The sequence below is a fragment of the Tupaia chinensis genome, unplaced genomic scaffold (genome assembly GCF_000334495.1).
Source record: "Tupaia chinensis unplaced genomic scaffold, TupChi_1.0 Scaffold145685_1, whole genome shotgun sequence".
In the NCBI taxonomy this organism is placed as follows: Eukaryota; Metazoa; Chordata; class Mammalia; order Scandentia; family Tupaiidae; genus Tupaia; species Tupaia belangeri.
Window position 1 is genome coordinate 5,232,500 of NW_006205542.1, and position 18,384 is coordinate 5,250,883.

The 18,384-nt window shown below is 39.1% G+C and overlaps 1 protein-coding gene across 1 annotated transcript in view; it reads left to right on the top strand.

Annotated features, from left to right (window-relative positions):
* The window catches only part of SENP6 (SUMO specific peptidase 6), a 161,896-nt gene that overhangs the window by 25,353 nt on the left and 118,159 nt on the right, over nucleotides 1-18,384 (top strand). Inside the window, 1 exon segment of the mRNA XM_027768233.1 lies at nucleotides 16,229-16,322. Within this exon segment, the coding sequence (XP_027624034.1) occupies nucleotides 16,229-16,322 (94 nt within the window).

Below are 18,384 nucleotides of genomic sequence, written 5' to 3' on the forward strand. Positions count from 1 at the left end.
AAATATTGACATTCTTTATGTAGTCTAGATGGTACTCCTGGTTGATTTACATGAATAGAATACATTGCTTACCAGATTTATATATACTCTATTTTTTTTAAAGGGCACATGTGCTCACTTTAGAGAAAGAAGGAGGGATGAGAAATCTCCCCTCAGAAGGGATGTCTGTGCCACAGTCCCTTCTCCTCTATTGTTCTCTCAAAATACAAGACACACATGCTCATGTGCCCACCATATTTTCCAAGCTGCCAGGTCTGGGATTCATACAGTGCTCTTGGCCATGTGGTATCCAGCCACTTTAACTACCATGCCACCTGGCTGGCCCTGTTTATCTCATTTCTTAAGAGTGAAATTAGCCATTACGCTAACTGCTGGTCCCTGTTTTTTTTTGTTTGTTTGTTTGTTTGTTTTTTTAAGAGAGATTTTTGCTGTACAGCATGTGTGCTCACCAGACACAAAATGAGAAATCCCTCTCCCTCCACTCCCCCGGGTAGATGGCCATGCTGCAGTCCCCTCTCCTCCATTCTCCCCTTGGGCTCTTGGGCACGCATGCACACATGCCTGACATGAGTCTTAAGCTACCAGGTCTGGGACTTGAACCATGGTCAACTACATGGGAGTCCAGTGATTAACAGTTATACCATCTGCTAGTCCCTAGATATGTGTTCTTATAAATAGAATTATTTAATGCAGTCATTTTTAACAGCTTGTGGTTTTTGTGATTTAAGAAACCCTCTGGTCTTATTGGTCCTCTGTGTTAAAACTTTTTTATTTATTAATATTTGTTTATTTCTTCAGTCTTTATGTTAGAGTAGGGGAGTGCTAATCAACTATATACACTGGGGGAACAGAATTGGAAGATTCATAATTTATATGTTAATGTTTTCTTTAAATTTTTTTAACTTTTATTTTGAAGTAATCTTAACACATATAGGAGAGTTGTACAGCTAACACAAAGAATTTCCATATTTTGCTCACTCATTTCCTTAAATGTTAATGTTTACCACAAGTGCTTTGACATTTTTCTCTTTCATACATGTGCACATAACTTAAAATAAAAATCACTTGAGGGCCAGCTAGTGGAGTGGTTAAGGTGACCAGATCCTGACATGGCTGGTGTGCAGTTCAACTCCTGGACCCAGAAACTTGAAAAACATGTCAGGCACAAGTAAGTGTGTGTCCAAAATCTGAAAAGGAGAAATGAAGGAGACGGGGTTGCACTATGACTGTTCCCATGCTTTCTTAATTTCTCTCTGTCTCTGCCTAGCAGACATTCACCATATAGCAAATTAAAACAAAATATTATTTGAAAATAAATTTTAGATATATTGCACATTTACCCCTAATTTCTTCATTGTCCTACCTACCCCTCCCTCTTTTTTGAACTATGCATTATCTTTTAAAAAAAAAAAGTTTTTACTATAAGGCGTGTGTCCTCACTGGAGAGCAAGAGAGAAAGAGACAGTCAGAGGGAAAGTGAGAAATCACTCCCTGGGGGGATGGCCACATCACAACAATCCCTTTTCCTCCATCCCCCTCCCAGGATCTTGGGCATACACACACACCGCCAGCATGATTTTCAAGCCAGCAGGTCCGGGACTCAAGCTGTGGTCAGACATGTGGGTGTCCAACAGTGTAACCACTATGCCATCTGCCAGACCCTGAACTGTACGTTAAGTTATTATGGTGCACTTATCGAAATCAGGACCTTACTATTGATAAAAAGATTATTATCTAATATTTAAATTGTCCACTTTCACCTATTAACCTAAAAATGTTCCTTAATAACAAAATTTCTAAAATTCTGCTTCAGTGTCCGATACAGAATCATGTATTTTATTTGTCTTGTCTCTCTTAATCTGGAAATAGCTTTTCAAGTCTATTTTGATCTTGACTTTTTTTCTTTAAAAAAAAAAAAGGATAATGATTTTGTAGTTTGATTTTTTTCCCCCCTCAATTTGGGCTTATCTGATATTTCTTCAGTATTAGATTAACATTACGCACTTCTCATCAGAAATGCCATAGAAGTGATGTATTGGGTGGTTGGAAAATTCATGACACATATTTACATATAATAACATGGAGAAATTAAGTCATGGCTTTTCCAATAACCAAATATTGTCCTCAGCATATAATATCTGGAGGGCCATGTTATCAGTTTGTCCTATTACTAATGGAATTACTTTATGACTTAGTTAAAGTGATCTTCTAGATTTCTTTTCACTAAAAATTACTTTATTCCTTTCATAATTGATAAATGCTGTATGGAGAGATACTTTGAGACAATGTAAATATGCTGTTTCTCATCAGATTTCACACACTAGTTTTAGCATCCATTTCATGCCTTGTTGTTACCTTTTTTTTTTTTTTTAACTGACAGAGGGAGTGCGTACTCCCCAGAGAAAACCACTCAGTGGGACACACTCATGCTGCGGTCCTTTATCCTACATTTCTCCATTTTATCAGGATTTGGGGCATACGCATACATGGATGCAGCATGTTTTTCAAGCCACTGAAGCCATGATTTGAACCACAGTTGGCTAAGTGGGCTCCAGCTTCCTACACAACAGTGGTTTAAGTGCTATGCTACAAGGCTGCCCCAAGTAATGACTTCGGCATTGCATCCTTCCTAACACATTTATTGGTTAACTTACTACTAAATATGTGGGTTTTTGTTTTTTGTTTTGTTTTGTTTTGTTTTTGGAGAGGTTTTTGCTATAGGGTGCATGTGCTAGCCAGAAAGATAGAAAGAGACAGAGAGACTGAAAGTGAGAAATCACCCCCCGGGGGACGGCCACGCCGCAATCCCTTCTCCTCCGTTCTCCTCTTGGTGTCATGGGCACACATGCACATGCGCCCGGTGTGAGTTTAAACCACCAGGTCCGGGACTCAAACCGCGGTTGACTACACGGGAGTCCAGCAACATAGCCATTACTCTAACTGCTGGTCCCTGTTTTTTGTTTTTGTTTTTGTTTTTTAAAGAGAGATTTTTGCTGTACAGCACGTGTGCTCACACTCCCGCCCTGGAGAAGCCATGCTGCAGTCCCCTCTCCTCCATTCTCCCCTTGGGATTTTGGGCACACATGCCTGACGTGAGTCTCAAGCCGCCAGGTCTGGGACTTGAACCATGGTCGACTACATGGGAGTCCAGTGACTAACAATTATGCCATCTGCTAGTCCCTAGATATGTGTTCTTTTAAATTAAAAAATTTTAATAAAAGTTTTCTTTCTTCCTGTCAGGTATACCCACTGTCTGTCTGTCTGTCTATCTCTCTCTGTCTCTCTCTTTTTAACCTTTCTGGAGTTCTGTACGTAAGATTTCTTCTTACTTTTCTCTCTCACCCTTCATAGGCATTTTCTACCCTTTTCTTACAGCTAAGACTTTTATTACATAATCATATAGACTTATTGGTAACTTATTGCATGGGGAATGTATGACATTTACTGAAAAGTTTTGTAGTTACCCTATTAGATTAAGAAAATTCTGTGGTTTGTTTCCTTGTGAATAGGGATTGTAAATTACATTTATGATTTTCAAATGCGAATTCTTGGATATTATATTGAATAAACCCTACTTAGTTATAGTGTCTTTTTCTTTGTTTATTATTGGATTTGGTTTGCTATTATTATATTTGGGTTTTGTACCTGCCATCATGTGCGATTGCTCAATAATTTGCCTTTCTAAAATTTTTTTTAAAGAATTATTTAATTTTATTTATTCATTCATTTATTTTAATTTGACCAGAGAGAGACAGGAGTGGGGTGTGGCAAGAAAGCAAGCCACCAGATCTGGGATTCAAACCGTGATTGGCCCTGTGGGAGTGTTCAGTGTCTAACCACCACACCACCTGCTGGGTCCCCCTTGAATGTTATTGTCAAGTTTGGGATTGAATATTCTGACTTTATAAAATGAACTGCAAAGTTTTATTTTTAGAAGTTTTCTGAGGGACTAGCAGATCGTGTATAATGGTTGTCATTGAACTCCTACATAGTTGACCGCAGTTCGAGTCCTGGGCCCAGTAGCTTAAAACCCAAACCCAGTGCATGTGCGGGCCTGCCCAAGATCCCAAGAGGACAGTGGAGGAGAAGAAATTGAGTCATGGCCATCTCCCCCCCCCGGGGGGGGGGTGATTTCTCACTTTCTGTCTCTCCTTTCCCTCTGTCTTTCTGGCCAAGTCACATGCACTATAGCAAAAATCTCTCTTTAAAAAATTCTTTTTTTTTTTTAAAGAATTATTTATTTACTTTTATTCATTTTATTTTAATTTGATCAGAGAGATAGAGAGAGAGAGAAAGAGGGAAAGTGAGAAAGCAAGCCACCAGGTCCAGGACTCGAACCATGGTCAGCCATGTGCAAGTGTCCAGCACCGTAACCACCATGCCACCTGCTGGTCCCATAAATATTTCTTTAGTTTCAATAGGATTGGTGCTATTTCTCTTTTTTTGTTTGTTGTTTGAGAGGTTTTTGCTATAGGGTGCGTGCTCTCACCGTAGACTCAGAGAGACAAGGAGACAGAAAGTGAGAACCCCCCCTCCCCGGGAAAATGGCTACATCATAGTCCATCTGTTGGACCCCTCACTATTTCTTAAAACTCTGCAAGGGGCCAGCAGCGACGTGGTCGTTAAGTTGCTGGATCCTTCATGGCGGACTCCACGTTTGCTATTCAAGTCTCAGACCTGGTAGCCTGGAAAAACACACGGTGCCCAGAATCCTGAGAGGAGAACAAAGGAAAAGGGATTGCGCTCTGGCCATTTCTCTCTTTTCTCACTTCTCTCTCCAGCAAGTGCACCTACCCTATGGCAAAAAAATCTTTTTCTTTTTTTTTAAGAATTATTTATTTAATTTTATTCATTATTATTTTTAAATTTGATCAGAGAGAGAGGAAAAGTGAGAAAGCAAGCCACCAGGTTCACAACTTGAACAGTGGTCAGCCATATGGGAGTCCAGCACCTTAATTATCATGCCATCTGCTGGCCCCCATAGCAAAAAACTTTTTTTTGAGAGAGATTTTTGCTATAGTGTGCGCATGATTGCTGGAGAGACAAAGTGAGAATTCACCCTCCAGTTAGGATGGCCACATGCAGTCCCTTCTCCTTTATTCTCCTCCTGGTATTTTGAGCATGCCTGCTCACACACCAGCTGTGAGTTTTAAGCCATCAGGTCCTGGACTCAAATCCTGATCGACTATGTGTGAGCCCAGTGATGTTACCATTACGCGATCTGCTGGTCCCCAAAACAATCTTTTTTAAAAAGTCTTAAATGGGTGGAGGTTTCTGAGCTCTTTTTATTTTTTTGTGGAAAGACTTAATTATGAATTCAATTCTTTAATTGATTACGGTGATGCTAAAGTCTTCTGTTTATTGTTTGCTCTCGGGAAACACCTGCACCATATAGCAAAGACTTTATGCCCTCATAGGCAGTTAGGTTTTTTCTTCCTCTGTTGAACAAAATCACTTAGGAGTTTTGGAGAAAACAACCACAGAGTTGAGTGCTCTTTTCATTATACTATATTAAAAGGAACATGACAAGAATAAGACATGTATCACTAGTTGTTAACCTTGGTCAGTGGTGTTTTCAGGTTTGCCCATGATCTGTTTTTTCCCCATTTTGTGGTCTGTTGTTCTGCAGTGAGTTGATGAGTCCAGCTCATACCCAAAGGAAGGAGAATTAAAGTTCTCTTAGAGCAAGGGCATATGTACATTTACTATTTAAAATTTTTCTATATGGAGGATGTGTCCCTTCTTTATTTACTTATGTAATCATTTGTTTATATCAGTATGAACTCATGAGTATTAATTTTATTTGGAGGATTATAATCCAATGCTATTATTTGTTTTTGCTAAAATTGTTCCAGCTTTCTTTATTCAATAAGCTTTTCATATGTTCATCTTTTTGTTATATTTTATTTTAAAGTACCTCCATGAATTCTGATATTATAAGGTGCTCTAGGTTCATCTTGTATTTTTACTATGTCTGACCTAAAATTGTTTATTTCTGGAGAGCTCCTTTTATTGAAGAGAATGGTATTTAGAAACCAAGATCTGGTTATAAGTGTGCTTGATGCAACTAGGGTGTCACTACTACTACTGCTTTTCTTTTAACTTGCTATAGGGTGTATGTGCTTGCCAGAGGTAGAGGAAGTGTGTGTGTTGTGTGTGTGTAAAAAGCTCCCCTTCCAGTCCCAGGGGGAAATGGCCATGGAGTAATCCTTCTACTTTAATCTCCTCTTGGGATTTTTGCCTTCTGTCATGTGCCTAATGTGGTTTTCAAGCTACCAGATCCAGGACTCAAATCATATGTCAGCTATATGGGATTCCAGCGGCCTTAACCTCCATGCCACCTACTGGCCCCAAGTCACAAATGTTCATAGTGGTATCTATAATTGTGAGTTCTTTACAGAAGTTTTTCAGTTTTATTTGCCCAGGTCCATTAGAGTAATTATGATAGCTACTGCCTTTTAAAAATGTATTTCTCAAATAATGGGCCTCGAAAGTTGAAATGACTCCTTGGTCCATGGGCTACAGAATGGTTATTGTGTTAGCATGTATGAAACATTAATCTTTTGGTATATCTCCATTAGAGCTCTTTGGTGACCAAGTGCATTGTCAGTGAGCAGTAGCATTTTGAAAGAAATCTTTTTTTCTGACAGTGGGCTTGAGATATTCAGTAAACCATGCTGTCAAGAGTTATGCTCTTATCTAGGCTTTGTATCATTGATAGAGCACAGAAAGAGTAGGTTTAGCATAATTCTTAAGAACCCCAGGATTTTCAGAATGGTAAATGAGCATTGGCCCCTAACAAGAAGGTTAGCCTGTATTTGAAAGCTTTGAAGTCAGGGGACGGACTCTCCTCTATAGCTGTGAAAGACCTAGATTGCGTCTTCTTATGATGAAAGAGCATTTCATCAGTATTGAAATTGTTTAACCTTCATCAGTTATCTTAGCAAGATTTACAGCTTTTATAGCAGCATGTTCTGTTTCACTTTGTACTTTTATGTTATGGAGACAACGTCTTTTCCCCCTTTTTTTTTTTTAATAAGGTTTTTGCCATAGGACAAGTGCGCTCACCAGAGAGAGAGAGGAAAAGTGAGAAATCACTCCCCATAGGGGATGGTCATGGTCATGCCACAGTACCTTCTCCGCTGCCCTGGGATTTTGGACACATGTACATGCACCCAGTGTGATTTTTCAAGCCACCAGGTCTGAGACTTGAACTGCAGGTGGCCATGTGGGAGTCCAGTGCCTTAATCACCATACTACCTGGTGGCCCCAACAACTTTTCTTAAAAACCTCCTGAATCAACCTGTTACCTTCAAACTTCTGAAACTTCCTAATCTCCCAGTTTTCATAGAATTGGTGAGTTAGGTCCTTGCTCCCGAATTAGGCTTTGGCTAAGGGAATGTGTGGCTGGTTTGATTTTTCTATCCAGACTATCAAAACTTTCTTCATATTAAGAGTAAGGCTGGGCATGGGGAACCGGCAGTTAGCATAATGGCTATGTCGCTGGACTCCCATGTAGTCGACCGTGGTCCGCGTCCCGGACCTGGTGGCTTAAAACTCACGCCAGGCGCGTGTGTGTGCGTGCCGAAGATCCCAAGAGGAGAATGGAGAAGGGATTGCGGCGTGACCATCCCCCCTGGGGGGTGATTTCTCGCTTTCTGTCTCTCTGTCTCTCTCTGTCTGTCTGGCGAGCGCATGCGTCCCGCCCTGGAGAAGCCATGCTGCAGTCCCCTCTCCTCCATTCTCCCCTTGGGATTTTGGGCACACATGCCTGACGTGAGTCTCAAGCCGCCAGGTCTGGGACTTGAACCATGGTCGACTACATGGGAGTCCAGTGACTAACAATTATGCCATCTGCTAGTCCCTAGATATGTGTTCTTTTAAATTAAAAAATTTTAATAAAAGTTTTCTTTCTTCCTGTCAGGTATACCCACTGTCTGTCTGTCTGTCTATCTCTCTCTGTCTCTCTCTTTTTAACCTTTCTGGAGTTCTGTACGTAAGATTTCTTCTTACTTTTCTCTCTCACCCTTCATAGGCATTTTCTACCCTTTTCTTACAGCTAAGACTTTTATTACATAATCATATAGACTTATTGGTAACTTATTGCATGGGGAATGTATGACATTTACTGAAAAGTTTTGTAGTTACCCTATTAGATTAAGAAAATTCTGTGGTTTGTTTCCTTGTGAATAGGGATTGTAAATTACATTTATGATTTTCAAATGCGAATTCTTGGATATTATATTGAATAAACCCTACTTAGTTATAGTGTCTTTTTCTTTGTTTATTATTGGATTTGGTTTGCTATTATTATATTTGGGTTTTGTACCTGCCATCATGTGCGATTGCTCAATAATTTGCCTTTCTAAAATTTTTTTTAAAGAATTATTTAATTTTATTTATTCATTCATTTATTTTAATTTGACCAGAGAGAGACAGGAGTGGGGTGTGGCAAGAAAGCAAGCCACCAGATCTGGGATTCAAACCGTGATTGGCCCTGTGGGAGTGTTCAGTGTCTAACCACCACACCACCTGCTGGGTCCCCCTTGGTGTGGCAAGAAAGCAAGCCACCAGATCTGGGATTCAAACCGTGATTGGCCCTGTGGGAGTGTTCAGTGTCTAACCACCACACCACCTGCTGGGTCCCCCTTGAATGTTATTGTCAAGTTTGGGATTGAATATTCTGACTTTATAAAATGAACTGCAAAGTTTTATTTTTAGAAGTTTTCTGAGGGACTAGCAGATCGTGTATAATGGTTGTCATTGAACTCCTACATAGTTGACCGCAGTTCGAGTCCTGGGCCCAGTAGCTTAAAACCCAAACCCAGTGCATGTGCGGGCCTGCCCAAGATCCCAAGAGGACAGTGGAGGAGAAGAAATTGAGTCATGGCCATCTCCCCCCCCCGGGGGGGGGGTGATTTCTCACTTTCTGTCTCTCCTTTCCCTCTGTCTTTCTGGCCAAGTCACATGCACTATAGCAAAAATCTCTCTTTAAAAAATTCTTTTTTTTTTTTAAAGAATTATTTATTTACTTTTATTCATTTTATTTTAATTTGATCAGAGAGATAGAGAGAGAGAGAAAGAGGGAAAGTGAGAAAGCAAGCCACCAGGTCCAGGACTCGAACCATGGTCAGCCATGTGCAAGTGTCCAGCACCGTAACCACCATGCCACCTGCTGGTCCCATAAATATTTCTTTAGTTTCAATAGGATTGGTGCTATTTCTCTTTTTTTGTTTGTTGTTTGAGAGGTTTTTGCTATAGGGTGCGTGCTCTCACCGTAGACTCAGAGAGACAAGGAGACAGAAAGTGAGAACCCCCCCTCCCCGGGAAAATGGCTACATCATAGTCCATCTGTTGGACCCCTCACTATTTCTTAAAACTCTGCAAGGGGCCAGCAGCGACGTGGTCGTTAAGTTGCTGGATCCTTCATGGCGGACTCCACGTTTGCTATTCAAGTCTCAGACCTGGTAGCCTGGAAAAACACACGGTGCCCAGAATCCTGAGAGGAGAACAAAGGAAAAGGGATTGCGCTCTGGCCATTTCTCTCTTTTCTCACTTCTCTCTCCAGCAAGTGCACCTACCCTATGGCAAAAAAATCTTTTTCTTTTTTTTTAAGAATTATTTATTTAATTTTATTCATTATTATTTTTAAATTTGATCAGAGAGAGAGGAAAAGTGAGAAAGCAAGCCACCAGGTTCACAACTTGAACAGTGGTCAGCCATATGGGAGTCCAGCACCTTAATTATCATGCCATCTGCTGGCCCCCATAGCAAAAAACTTTTTTTTGAGAGAGATTTTTGCTATAGTGTGCGCATGATTGCTGGAGAGACAAAGTGAGAATTCACCCTCCAGTTAGGATGGCCACATGCAGTCCCTTCTCCTTTATTCTCCTCCTGGTATTTTGAGCATGCCTGCTCACACACCAGCTGTGAGTTTTAAGCCATCAGGTCCTGGACTCAAATCCTGATCGACTATGTGTGAGCCCAGTGATGTTACCATTACGCGATCTGCTGGTCCCCAAAACAATCTTTTTTAAAAAGTCTTAAATGGGTGGAGGTTTCTGAGCTCTTTTTATTTTTTTGTGGAAAGACTTAATTATGAATTCAATTCTTTAATTGATTACGGTGATGCTAAAGTCTTCTGTTTATTGTTTGCTCTCGGGAAACACCTGCACCATATAGCAAAGACTTTATGCCCTCATAGGCAGTTAGGTTTTTTCTTCCTCTGTTGAACAAAATCACTTAGGAGTTTTGGAGAAAACAACCACAGAGTTGAGTGCTCTTTTCATTATACTATATTAAAAGGAACATGACAAGAATAAGACATGTATCACTAGTTGTTAACCTTGGTCAGTGGTGTTTTCAGGTTTGCCCATGATCTGTTTTTTCCCCATTTTGTGGTCTGTTGTTCTGCAGTGAGTTGATGAGTCCAGCTCATACCCAAAGGAAGGAGAATTAAAGTTCTCTTAGAGCAAGGGCATATGTACATTTACTATTTAAAATTTTTCTATATGGAGGATGTGTCCCTTCTTTATTTACTTATGTAATCATTTGTTTATATCAGTATGAACTCATGAGTATTAATTTTATTTGGAGGATTATAATCCAATGCTATTATTTGTTTTTGCTAAAATTGTTCCAGCTTTCTTTATTCAATAAGCTTTTCATATGTTCATCTTTTTGTTATATTTTATTTTAAAGTACCTCCATGAATTCTGATATTATAAGGTGCTCTAGGTTCATCTTGTATTTTTACTATGTCTGACCTAAAATTGTTTATTTCTGGAGAGCTCCTTTTATTGAAGAGAATGGTATTTAGAAACCAAGATCTGGTTATAAGTGTGCTTGATGCAACTAGGGTGTCACTACTACTACTGCTTTTCTTTTAACTTGCTATAGGGTGTATGTGCTTGCCAGAGGTAGAGGAAGTGTGTGTGTTGTGTGTGTGTAAAAAGCTCCCCTTCCAGTCCCAGGGGGAAATGGCCATGGAGTAATCCTTCTACTTTAATCTCCTCTTGGGATTTTTGCCTTCTGTCATGTGCCTAATGTGGTTTTCAAGCTACCAGATCCAGGACTCAAATCATATGTCAGCTATATGGGATTCCAGCGGCCTTAACCTCCATGCCACCTACTGGCCCCAAGTCACAAATGTTCATAGTGGTATCTATAATTGTGAGTTCTTTACAGAAGTTTTTCAGTTTTATTTGCCCAGGTCCATTAGAGTAATTATGATAGCTACTGCCTTTTAAAAATGTATTTCTCAAATAATGGGCCTCGAAAGTTGAAATGACTCCTTGGTCCATGGGCTACAGAATGGTTATTGTGTTAGCATGTATGAAACATTAATCTTTTGGTATATCTCCATTAGAGCTCTTTGGTGACCAAGTGCATTGTCAGTGAGCAGTAGCATTTTGAAAGAAATCTTTTTTTCTGACAGTGGGCTTGAGATATTCAGTAAACCATGCTGTCAAGAGTTATGCTCTTATCTAGGCTTTGTATCATTGATAGAGCACAGAAAGAGTAGGTTTAGCATAATTCTTAAGAACCCCAGGATTTTCAGAATGGTAAATGAGCATTGGCCCCTAACAAGAAGGTTAGCCTGTATTTGAAAGCTTTGAAGTCAGGGGACGGACTCTCCTCTATAGCTGTGAAAGACCTAGATTGCGTCTTCTTATGATGAAAGAGCATTTCATCAGTATTGAAATTGTTTAACCTTCATCAGTTATCTTAGCAAGATTTACAGCTTTTATAGCAGCATGTTCTGTTTCACTTTGTACTTTTATGTTATGGAGACAACGTCTTTTCCCCCTTTTTTTTTTTTAATAAGGTTTTTGCCATAGGACAAGTGCGCTCACCAGAGAGAGAGAGGAAAAGTGAGAAATCACTCCCCATAGGGGATGGTCATGGTCATGCCACAGTACCTTCTCCGCTGCCCTGGGATTTTGGACACATGTACATGCACCCAGTGTGATTTTTCAAGCCACCAGGTCTGAGACTTGAACTGCAGGTGGCCATGTGGGAGTCCAGTGCCTTAATCACCATACTACCTGGTGGCCCCAACAACTTTTCTTAAAAACCTCCTGAATCAACCTGTTACCTTCAAACTTCTGAAACTTCCTAATCTCCCAGTTTTCATAGAATTGGTGAGTTAGGTCCTTGCTCCCGAATTAGGCTTTGGCTAAGGGAATGTGTGGCTGGTTTGATTTTTCTATCCAGACTATCAAAACTTTCTTCATATTAAGAGTAAGGCTGGGCATGGGGAACCGGCAGTTAGCATAATGGCTATGTCGCTGGACTCCCATGTAGTCGACCGTGGTCCGCGTCCCGGACCTGGTGGCTTAAAACTCACGCCAGGCGCGTGTGTGTGCGTGCCGAAGATCCCAAGAGGAGAATGGAGAAGGGATTGCGGCGTGACCATCCCCCCTGGGGGGTGATTTCTCGCTTTCTGTCTCTCTGTCTCTCTCTGTCTGTCTGGCGAGCGCATGCGCCCTATAACGAAAACCTCTCCAAAAAAAAAAAAAAAAAAAGAATAAGGCTGGGCACTAGCAGGTACCATGGTGGTTAAGGTGCTGGACTTCCACATGGCTGACCACAGTTCGAATACTGGACCTGGCAACCTGAAAATCATCCGGGCACAAGTGTGTGTGTGTGTGTGTGTGTGTGTGTGTGTGTGTCCAAGAATCCGAGCAGGAAAAGGGAGGAGAAGGGATTGTGGAGTGACCCATTATCCCCACCCCCCAAGGGGTGATTTCTCACTTCTGTCTCATACTCTCTCTCTCTGGTAAGTGCACAGCACCCAATGGCAAAAACATTAAAAATAAAAAGAATAAAGCTGTTTCGTCTTAACAAATCCATGTGTTCACTGGAGTAGCACTTTTATTTTTCTTCAAGAGGTTTTCCTTTAAATTCACAGTTTAGCAGGCTGCCACAAGAGACTTTGTTTTTGACCTATCTTAGCGTTCCATATTCCTTCTTCACTAAGCCTAATCATTTCTAGCTTTTGATTTAAAGTGAGAAATGTGCAGCTCGTACTTTTACTTGAACACGTAGAGGCCTATGTAGGGTTATCACTTTGCTTAATTTAAACATCATTGTGTCTCAAGGAATAGGGCAGCCTGAGGAGAGATAAAGTGATGGGGGAAATGACCAGTTGGTGGAGCAGACAGAACACAATTTTTATTAAATCCTCCATTTTATGGTTCATGGTGCCCTAAAACAGTTACTGTAGTAACATCAAAGATCACTGATCACAGATCTCTATAACAGATACAATAACATTAATAATAATGAAAAACTGAAATACTCAAGAATTACCCAAATGTAACACAGAAACAAAGTGGACACATTCTGTTGAAAACAGTAGCACTAATGGACTTGCTCAACATGGGTTGCCACAGACCTTCAATTTGTAAAATTTGTAGTATCTGCAAGGCACAATAAAGCAAAGTGCAATAAAATAGATATGCCCATCAATAATCCCCCTCAACCCGTGGTGACTTATTCTACGTTCTGTCTCTATGGAACTTACACATTCTAGGTACCTCATGTAAGAGGAATCACGAAATATTTGTTTTTCTGTGTGTCTGGCTTCTTTCACTCAGTATAATGTTTTGGGGTTTATCCATGTTATAACATACATCCGAATTTCATTCCTTTAAGGTTGAGTAATCATTTTGTGTGTGTGCATACACATATATACACATACCATGTTTTGTTTATCAGTTCATCTGTTGAGACATTGGGGTTGTTTCCACCTTTCAGCTTATTCTAAATAATGCTACTATGAAATTAGTGTACAGGTATCTTTTAGAGTACATATTTTCAGTGATTTTGGGTATATACCTAGAAATGAAATTGCTGGATCATATAGTAATTCTATGTTTAACTTTTGGAAGAACCGCCAGACATTTGTTTGGAATGGCTGCACTATTTTACATTCCCACCAACACTGCACAGAAATTACAATTTTTCCACGTCCTAGCCAATATTTGTTATTTTCCATTTAAAAAATAACAGCCATTTTAAAGGGCAAGATGTTTTGATTGCATTTCTGTAATGGAAATACGCTGTTGAGCATCTTTTTATGTGGGACTTTTTAAAGTAATTAAATTTTATTTATTATTTTAATTTGCTATAGGGTGTGTGTATGTGTGTGTGAGAGAGAGACAGAGAGAGAGAGAGAGTGTGCACGCGAGCGAGTGCGCATGCAAGCCTTCAGGTCCAGGACTCAAACCATGGTAGATTGTGTGGGAGTCTAGCCCCTTAACCACCACACCACCTGCTGGCTCCGTTTTGTTTTTGTTTTTGTTTTTTAAAGCAAGATTTTTGCTATAGGGCACATGTGCTCACCAGAGAAACAGAAAGACAGAAAGTAGCAGATCACTCCTAAGGAGGAATGGCCTCACCACCATCACTTCTCCTCCCCTTTTCTTGGGATTTTGGACACACACGCATGCACATGCACTCAGAATGAGTTTCAAGCTGCCAGCTCCTGGACTTGATCTGTCAAACCATGTGGGATCCCAGCACCTTAACCACTATGCCACCTGCTGCCCCTGTGGGGCTGTTTTAATTATGTACTTTTTTGGGCCACATTGGCTGTGGAAAATTTTTGCAAGCCTTGGTATTTATGGGCTTATGATGAGGAATTCCCTGGATTAGGGTATGCTGGTATAATAAAACACATTTTAAAACACATTTGATAGATTTTAAACAACAGAAATTTATTTCTCACAGTTCTGGAGAGTGGGAAGTCAAATCAAGTGGTCGTATGTGGTGTCTGGTAAAGGCTCTATTTCTAATTGATTGCAGCTCCTGGCTTGTCCTCACATGGTACAAAGGGGAAAAAATTTCCCTTGGGCCTCTTTTATAAAGTCACTAATTTCAGTCCTTAGGACTCAGTCCTCAGGATCTAATTACCTTGCAAAGGACCCATATCATTATTTATTTTTAAAATAATTATTTATTTTTCATTATCATTATTTTAATTTCTATAGGGTACATGCACTCACTAGAGTGAGACTGGTGGGGGAGGGGTGGTGAGTTGAGAAAGCATGCCCCTAGGTCCAGGATTCAAACTGTAGTCAGTTGTGTGGGAGTTAAATGCCTCAACTGACCCTGGCCCCACATCTTACCATTACCATGGAGACTGAAATTTCAACATGGAAATTTTGAAGGGGAATGAGACCATAGTGCTAACCATGGATTGGATAGCTTTAATTGTCTTTAGTTTGACACAAAAACCCAAAGTCAAGGATAAGACATCACAGTTATCCCCATTGTCTTTTTCTTTAGTGAGTTTTTGTTTTATTTTCTTGGTTTTTTTTTTTTTTTTTTTTCCCCTTCTTCCCCCCATTGGAGTGTATTGCCCTTTAGGTCTTCTGGTTTTCGGTCTGACCTTTCATCTTCTTGGTGCCCCAAACTTAATCTTTGTGAAGCCCATGATCTAAAACATCAGGTTTTTGTCATGACTCGAAGACAAATGCCAGATTTAAAACTTCATTTATTTCTGTAAAATCCCATTTTCTGTGTGTTTATGGCTTCAGGGAGTTTTGGCCATGCACTTACAGAAAACCTCTAAATGTATAACGAGCATGTATGGTGATCTGATCTAGAGTCTTTTTCTGGTCATCAAGTTAGCATATTTTTGTCAACATTAAAAAAAAAAAAAAACCCAAAACCCTCATTTTGTTTTTCTTCTGTTAAACAGCAGAGATTGAATTTCAGGGTGGTGGTCTGGATATAGTTCTCATGGATAAGACAATTAAACTATAGCTATGAGTTTCTAGAATTCAGTGGTCAAAGATTAGAATTTAGGATTGATTTTTATATTTCTTATACATTTCCTCCCCCATTTTTATTATGTCTTAGTTAATAGGAGCGTTGTTTTGTAGCAGACACATGTATGAAGGAACTTCAGAAAATTTATAGAAAATACTTATTACCAAAAAACTGCAAAGATTATAAATTTTCACAGCAAAATAAACTCATAACTTTTATTTTTATGAACTTTTTGAAGTTCCCTTATATAGAGATGACTACAAATTAGCAAAAACAGTTTGTAATGTATTCTTTTTCTCTTTGGATGAAATATGATTTTACAAAAAATAGTCAAAGGGCAAGTAAATTGAAAACAAATTTAAAATCATCAAAGATCTTGGGAGATGTTCATGTTTTTTTATTCAATAGCTCTATTATGGATACTTATCTCAGTTTGTTTTTATTTCAGCTTTGGCTAGATCAGAGTCTAAAAGAGATGGAGGTTTTAAAAATAATTGGAGCTTTGATCATGAAGAAGAAAGTGAAGGAGATACAGATAAAGAGTAAGGATTTTTACCCCCTCAGATTTTATAAGAATGAAATTGTTCTTTAGAAAAACAATTTATGTTCCGTAGAAATAGCTTTAACGTATGCTATTAAGAAAACATTAAACTCTCTTACAGTAACATTACTGACAACAAAAGCAATTTTTATCAGTACATAATTTGCTATTTCTCCATCTTTTCAAATACATAAATGTGTGCATGTAGTACATTTAACCTTATGATTAAAAATTGACCATAGAACAGAAGATTTCAAATGAAAGAAATTGTTCTTCTTTCTTTTCTTTTCTTTTCTTTCTTTCTTTCGTTCTTTCTTTCTTTCGTTCTTTCTTTCTTTCGTTCTTTCTTTCTTTCGTTCTTTCTTTCTTTCGTTCTTTCTTTCTTTCGTTCTTTCTTTCTTTCGTTCTTTCTTTCTTTCGTTCTTTCTTTCTTTCGTTCTTTCTTTCTTTCGTTCTTTCTTTCTTTCGTTCTTTCTTTCTTTCGTTCTTTCTTTCTTTCGTTCTTTCTTTCTTTCGTTCTTTCTTTCTTTCGTTCTTTCTTTCTTTCGTTCTTTCTTTCTTTCGTTCTTTCTTTCTTTCGTTCTTTCTTTCTTTCGTTCTTTCTTTCTTTCGTTCTTTCTTTCTTTCGTTCTTTCTTTCTTTCGTTCTTTCTTTCTTTCGTTCTTTCTTTCTTTCGTTCTTTCTTTCTTTCGTTCTTTCTTTCTTTCGTTCTTTCTTTCTTTCGTTCTTTCTTTCTTTCGTTCTTTCTTTCTTTCGTTCTTTCTTTCTTTCGTTCTTTCTTTCTTTCGTTCTTTCTTTCTTTCGTTCTTTCTTTCTTTCGTTCTTTCTTTCTTTCGTTCTTTCTTTCTTTCGTTCTTTCTTTCTTTCGTTCTTTCTTTCTTTCGTTCTTTCTTTCTTTCGTTCTTTCTTTCTTTCGTTCTTTCTTTCTTTCGTTCTTTCTTTCTTTCGTTCTTTCTTTCTTTCTTTTCTTTCCTTCCTTCCTTCCTTCCTTCCACCAAAAGGCATTCTGTTCAGGTAGCAAATTAAAAAGCCATCATTCATGCTTAGTAAGTGGGTCCAGATTAAGAACCTTGAATTTTGTATGTTAAAGGCCTGTAATGTCTTTATTTCCCAATTCTGACTCCTACCACATCCCTCTTAAATTAGAATCCCACCAGAAAAGGCACAACCACAAGAAATGATAAACACAGATGTTTACCCAGACAAAAGCAAAGCAAAATGTTCATTACACCTTGTTAATGTATTAGGAATGATTGCTTTGTAAAAATTTTAAATAATAGCTTCAGTACAACTTTTTGGATGTCATGAAATCCGTATTACAGATTCAGTATTGTTTTTAGTTTCTTGATTTATTGATCTGGTTTTTCACTGGTCAAAACAAGCAACAAATTCAGAGATACAAATATGCATACAAAGCTCTCCCCAAACTATAACTATGTTTTAGAAATTTGTATATTAAGAAGTCATTTAGAATGTATCATCTAAATATTTTAAGTACTTCTGTGTGGGCAACAACTCTGTTTGTCATTGCCACTGTATTTGCCTTCACCAATGAAATGCTGACCTGAGTGAAGTTTATTTTTTTTGGAGAGCTTTGATTTGTTGAGTTTCTCATTTCATATCAGTATTTGGGTATTCTTTTTTTTTCTAATTATTTTTAGTTACAGACATTTAGTGCGTGTAGTAGATATTAGGTTGTTGGAAAAGTCTTGCATATTTTTCTGTGTAAATGCAATGTGACTTTCCCAACAACCCATCTCTATAGTTTTTTTTTTTTTTTTGGAGAGATTTTTAGCTATAGGGTGCGTGCACTCGCCAGAAAGACAGAGACAGAAAGCGAGATATCACTGCCCCTCCCCCCCCCAGGGCAGGTTGCCACACCGCAATCCCTTCTCCTCCATTCTCCTCTCGGAATCTTGGGCACGCACGCACATGGGCCAGTGTGAGAAGCTACCGGGTCCAGGACTCGAACCACGGTCAACTACATGGGAGTCCAGCGACAAAGCCATTACACTAACTGCTGGTCCACCCCCCCCCCCCGAAGCACTTTTTTTTTTTTTGTG